Source organism: Orycteropus afer, unplaced genomic scaffold (genome assembly GCF_000298275.1).
Source record: "Orycteropus afer afer isolate SDZICR_OR568_19922 unplaced genomic scaffold, OryAfe1.0 scaffold00275, whole genome shotgun sequence".
Classification (NCBI taxonomy): Eukaryota; Metazoa; Chordata; class Mammalia; order Tubulidentata; family Orycteropodidae; genus Orycteropus; species Orycteropus afer.
The window spans coordinates 2,988,909-2,995,209 of record NW_006921862.1 but is presented as its reverse complement, the minus strand read 5'-3'; the positions used below and the strand labels follow the sequence as shown (position 1 = coordinate 2,995,209).

The 6,301-nt window shown below is 39.9% G+C and overlaps 1 protein-coding gene across 1 annotated transcript in view; it reads right to left on the bottom strand.

The window, feature by feature from the left end:
* The window catches only part of C6 (complement C6), a 129,864-nt gene that overhangs the window by 36,686 nt on the left and 86,877 nt on the right, over positions 1-6,301 (bottom strand). Inside the window, exons 10-11 of the mRNA XM_007950533.2 lie at positions 1,462-1,687; positions 27-198 (exon numbers count right to left, since the gene is read on the bottom strand). Of these exons, the coding sequence (XP_007948724.1) occupies positions 27-198; positions 1,462-1,687 (398 nt within the window). The remainder of the gene's footprint in view (positions 1-26; positions 199-1,461; positions 1,688-6,301) is intronic.

The window sequence follows — 6,301 nt, the reverse complement described above, 5'->3', positions numbered from 1 at the left end:
CATTCTTTTCCCTTTTCTGTCCTTACTTGTTTTCCATTATTGAAAATGTACAGTCTTCCTCTTGTCGCTTCTCACCCTGGCAAGGTTTTCCTCCACGTTGGGGGGTGGGGTTATTGCACTCTCGGGTTCTTGATCTCTTATAGGTAGCATCACATGTGCTCCAGGAAGACCAGCAGCCCCAGTTCCCATTTACTGCATCTGGAACAGAGGAAGACCCACCCTGGGGCAAGGTGTATCTGAGAGAATTTGGGCTTTAGACGTGGGCCAAACTAATTTCCTCATATTTTAGCTGTGTGACCTCCTTTGTGGATTATCACATGGTTACTTATATAAAGTTCCTGACACATTGCTTGCTTTCCCATTCTTGTTACCACAAGCCTGAACAAAATGGAAGAAATTTGAATCATTTTCAACTATTAGCAAACATACATGCAGACATACCCAGATAAATTTACCCAGATAAACACACACATATATATAAAAACCAAAAACCAAACTTACTGCCATTGAGTCAATTCTGACTCATAGCGGTCCCTCATTGGGTTGCTGAGTTGGTATCACTATGGAAGAAGAATGCCCAGTCTTATTTGAATCATTTCCAACTATTAGCAAACATACATACATATGTACATATACACACACATATACATATAAAGGGGAGCTCCGGTAGGATAGTGGCTAAGGCACTTGACTGCTAACCAGAAGGATGGTGGTTCAAACCCACCAGCCACTCCTCAGAAGGAAGATGGGGCAATCTACTTCCGTACTGATACTGCCTCAGAAACCCAAGAAGGGGTCGCTATGAGTCGGGTCTGACTCGACGGCACATAACAACAACAACAACAAAACACATATAAACATCTTCAAATAGATTATCAAATTACATTTTCCAGGGCAGTAAAATTTAGTCCTACTCTTTACCCCTTTTTAACGGGGGATCTGAGGTATGAACATTACGTTGTCTGTATGAAATTGTTGGTTCCCTTATTATGATGCCATCTTCATTCTACATTATAACACATAAGAGGCTTAAAATTTATTTTAAAAGTGATTTCTAAAAAAACACTAATAACAAAGATAATAATAGTATCAGTTATTTATTTTATGGAATGCTATATTATTTATTTTTTGTTATAAAGATTGTGGTATGTATTTTTTATTTTTTTTTTAAATTCTCAGGCAGATGCTACTATTATCCCCATTTTGTGGATGAACAAAATGAGGCATAGAAAGGTTAGGTAACTTTTCCAAAGTCACATAGCAGATAGGTTAAAGCTAAGGCACAAGATCTGTTTGATTTTAGAGTCTACTTTTTATAAATTTATGTTCCTTGTGAGTTTGCACACAGTGGTCATTGCTAACAGAAGGGTGTGTTTTTCGTTTGCTTATCTAATTTACCAACCTAGAATAGTTTTTGTCAGGGAAAACAGGCTTACATCAGAAAAAGTTACTGGTACTTACTAGACTGAAAATCTGGAGACCGCCTTTCACAGTTATCCCCATAGGTACCACTCTGGCATACACACAGACATTCTGTCCCCAAGAGTGCAGGCCGACCATTATTAGGACATGGAGCGCACTTGCAAGGATCAAACTTGGCTGCATATTCTCGAAAAGCTTTTCTCAGGTTGTTCCGTTTTGTCACTGCACAAGGAACGTTTCTTACCAAGTCTGTGATGGGAGCAAGCTAAGAACAAATGGTAAAGAGAAGGTATAGTCATACTTCATTGGCAATATATACCATCACAGTAGGATTCTCATAGAATAAAAGGCAAGGTCTGGAAAATTCCACACTTCACAGGAATTATTGCAGAACACAGTACAGCTGCCAATGGAAAAAGTCCTCTACATGAGGGCAGGAGAATTTCTTTCCCTTTTAGAGTAAGTCCCACATCTGTCTGCAAAATTAGCCAGCTCTGCTCTTCCCAAGCAGTCCCTGGGTAGTGCAAATGATTTGCTCATGGTTACTAAGTGAAAGGCTGGCAGGTGGAACCCACTCAGCAACATGAAAAAAAGGTCTGGTGATCTGCTTCCATAACAAATACAAAAAGAAAAAAAAAAAAAGAAAAGAAAAAAACAAACCTACCCATGGTGCTTAGGTCTACACTAGCACACAGAGTTACCATGAGTCAGAATTGACTTGACAACAATGGGTTTGTTTTGTTTTGTGCTGTTCCTAAAGTAAGGCAGCTATGATGTATTTGGAATTTACCTGCCCTAGAATCCTCCTGTGTAGGAATTATCATACCCACTGCCATTGAGTTGATTCTGACTCATAGAGATCCCACTGGATTTTCAAGGTGGTAAATCTTTAGCACTTGACTGCTAACCAGAAGGCTGGCAGTTCAAACCTCCCAGCCACTCCTCAGAAGGAAGATGGGGCAATCTACTTCTGTAGTGATACTGCCTCGGACACCCAAGGAGGGGTCGCTATGAGTCAGGTCTGACTCGACGGCATATAACAACAACAACAACAACAAATCTTTATGGAAGTAGATTGTCCCATCATTCTCCTTCAGAGAAGCTGGTGGGTTTGAATGGCCAACTTTCTGGTTAGCAGTCAAATATCTTAGGCACTGTGCCACCAGAACTCCTTAAGAAGTGTCATTTGCTTGGACTTATATCATGCATTCATTAAGCTTCAAATGCTTGCATTAAAGTACTTAGATAGACATCAAGTTAGTCAGCTCATTCATTCTCTACTGAAGCTCATTAAGTTTAATTCAAAAGCAGAGAAGTCTAGGGAGGATAAGGAAGAAAAGACTTCAGTGTTCTCTTGTTTTCCAGGGACAGTACTGGCTTTTTGGTGATGCCAGATAAGAAAATTTAGAGTGAAAACTAATGAAGGAATGAATTTGCCAGTAGGATAAATGGAAGGATTACAGTAATAAAAATATGGAACTAACCAACAATGAAGCTCAATTTACTAACATTTTAAATTCTCAGAAATGACTGCTTAGCCCAATATGTGAGTCATAAGTACCCAGCTGATTGACTGGATCTTGTCTTCATACTGTAATCTGTATATCTCTATCTACCTAGTGCTGAGTGTGAATAATTCCACTTTCACAATGCTGAACTCTCCTTTCTTCATTTAAATGAAATGAACATAACAGCTTCTTTGGGGGCCTTTTTATACGGTTATGTTTTTAGGCAAAACTGCTTCTAAATGACATGTGACTAATGCATGGGCAAAGAAAATCACATCTTGATGTAAGTAGACCAAATGCACTACTGGTGAAATCCAAAACTGGTGATAGAAACAGGAAGCCAAAAGGCTCTAAAATCCCATTTATCTCACAGAGCTATAAATGAAGATTTAGGAGTTCTCACCAGATAGAGTGGCAAGAAAAGCACAGAAATCAGATTTACTGTTTACATGGGGAGATGAAGAATAATAGTCAGGACAATGTGAGTACAATTTATTCACTAAGTTCTTCACCTTGGTATTTCATGCAGGCTAAGAATCCTAAATACTGTACTATAGAATCAATAGCAGTAGCAAAAGCAAGGGATGACCAATTTAGCATTGGAAAGAACAAAGTATATTGTGCATGCACAGTAAAGACAGACATTTCCTTTTACCATCTGAGAGGAAAACGGAAAAGGGATTGCATGAAGTTCAATTTGGGCTGCTAGAACATTACTTCAGGATTCAAAATGGAGTCTCATCAGTAATCACCATGCTATTTCCCTCTAGCATCTTAGTGTTTGAAAAACTAGTTACAGCAGTTTGAATTAGGGATTTTGGTGCTCTGAACGGCTCACCGAGTCAGAGTGCACCAAACTCAGAGGAGTAGAATTAGAGGAAAGGTACAGGGGAAGAAACTAAAGATGATCTACCCTGTGGAGTGTGGACAGGCAGCCAAGAAAGGCCATTAGAGACTTCCCTGGGGGAGCAATTGGCAGGCAAGAAAGGCATCTGAGACCTCTCTGGGTCAAGGCAGAAGACACTCCATATCAGCATACCAGCAACGACACCAGCATACCAGCGATCATCCCAAGGATCTAACTTCAGCACCTGATTTTACTGGTAACTTCGGTCAGCTAGGTGTGAACAGGCACATCCAGCACCACTGAAACCCAAGCAGAGAGCCCATTGGTGCTACAGGAGGGTGGGCTCATTCCCCCCTCAGTGGGTCACTGAATAGGCTTGGGTCAGCTTAGTGACACTGAAGGGTTGGTGCTTGACTTTATCACTAATATTGGGACAACCGATTACTAGCAGGCACTCTCCCAATTCCAGTGCAACTGAAACCAAGTGCACCTTTGGCTCTGCAGGTGGGTGGACTCACACACAAACTCCTGAGCTGATCTTGGTCTGGGCATGTTGGGCCACCGCCATGGGCAGGCAGGGCAGAGAGAGAAACACCCGTGGGGTATTGCGGAGCCGGGAAGTTGCCTTGGGTTGGTTTTTTGACACAGAGGGGCCTTGAGAGTGGGGTTTTTGCATGTGTCTGAGATTGGTGGAAAGTGGAGACCCCCTAAGAACTGGAGCCTTTCCTGAAATTGAGCTGCTGGCCTGTAAATAACAGTATGATGTCATCAGCAGCAGCCCCCCCCCCCCCAAGCCTTAGAAACCGCCCCTAGCTTGCTTTCTTTTTTTCCGCTCCCACCTTCTCCACCAATAACTTCACTCATCCAATAGAAGAAACCACATTCAGCCAAAATAAAACCTCCTGATTCAAACTCAAAACACTCTTTATGACAAACAGAAACCCATATTCACATTTCACACAGTGATTCCACCATCACAAAGAAAACTGCAGAGTGACCCAGCATACCTGAATTAATAACTAAATAAAATAAAATAAAATACACTAGCTTCACCTTTTCAAAATATTAAACCATAAAACCAAGACAAAACAAATCAACATATAACCAACAGTTAAAGACAACCTCAAAATGTCTAGGAAACAACAGACGACCTCAAATCAAACAACAAAACAGGACAAGGCATTAGAAGCAAAACCACAAACAAAGTTCTCATTATACATGGAGGAAGAGGAGGCAATAAAATTATCTGAGAAGGAATATAGAAGGTATGTTTATAGAGCTATACAAGCCCAAACGAAAACAAGGAGAACACAGTTCCCTGGAGGAACTCAGGAGAATCATTCAGGAACAGAATAATAAGATTAATGCACAATCAGAATTCATACAAAAACAGCAGTTAGAAATGCAGAAGATGAGTACCAAAATGCAGAAGATGAAGTCCAAAATGACAGAATTACACAACAGAGTAGAAGCACAAAAGAGTAGGTTAGAACTGGCTGAAGAACACATATCCCAACTAGAAGACAAATTGGACACTAGCCTGTATGAAGAAAAAATCAGAACAAAGATTTAAGAGAAATAAAGAGAACCTAAGAATTATACGCAATGACATGAGAAAAATTAATATAAGAAACATTGGAATTCCAAAACAAGAAGAGACAAAAAAGACCACTGAGGAAATTGTGGAAGACCTGCTAACAGAAAACTTCCCCCATATCATAAAGGAAGAGAAGATATCTGTCCAAGAAGCTCGTAGAACCCCACACAAGATAGATCCCAAGAGAAAAACACTGGGGCATATTATAATCAAACTTTCCAAAACCAAAGACAAAGATAAAATTTTGAGAGTGCCAGGGAAAAAAGAAATATTACTTATAATAATCAAACAGTTAGGCTGAGCTCCGATTACTCAGCAGAAACCATGCAGGCAAGAAGTCAATGGGACACCATACATTAAACACTGAAGGAAAAGATATTCCAACCAAGAATCCTATATCCAGCCAAATTATCCATCGAATATGAGGGCGAAATCAAGGCATTCTCAGACAAACAGGAATTATGGGATTTTTTGAAAACCAGACCAACCCTACAAGAATGCTTAAGGAAGTTCTTCCAATAGAGAACCCACAACAGAGATCAACAAAACCAGGATATGTGGCATCAACACTACAACCAAATCAGAAATAGATACTCAAAATGAGACCATAAAACATTATACCTTAAAAACCAAGGAACTCAATCAGTACACAACAACAGTAACTGACCTATCAGAGGGAATAAAACTTCTAGGTACAGACCCTCAAATGGAGAGGAAAACAGGACAATGTCTTTGCAGCATGCACTATTTTAAAAATGTAGAGACAAGAATATACTCCAAGGTAACCACAGAGAAAAGTAACAATTCTTCTAAGCAAATCCAGAAGGAAAGAAACATATGGGTTTAATAAGCACAAAACCAACTATAAAGAAGAAAAGGGAGAAAGCATTAGCCAACAAACTGAACTCAGCACAGAAAAGTATAAGG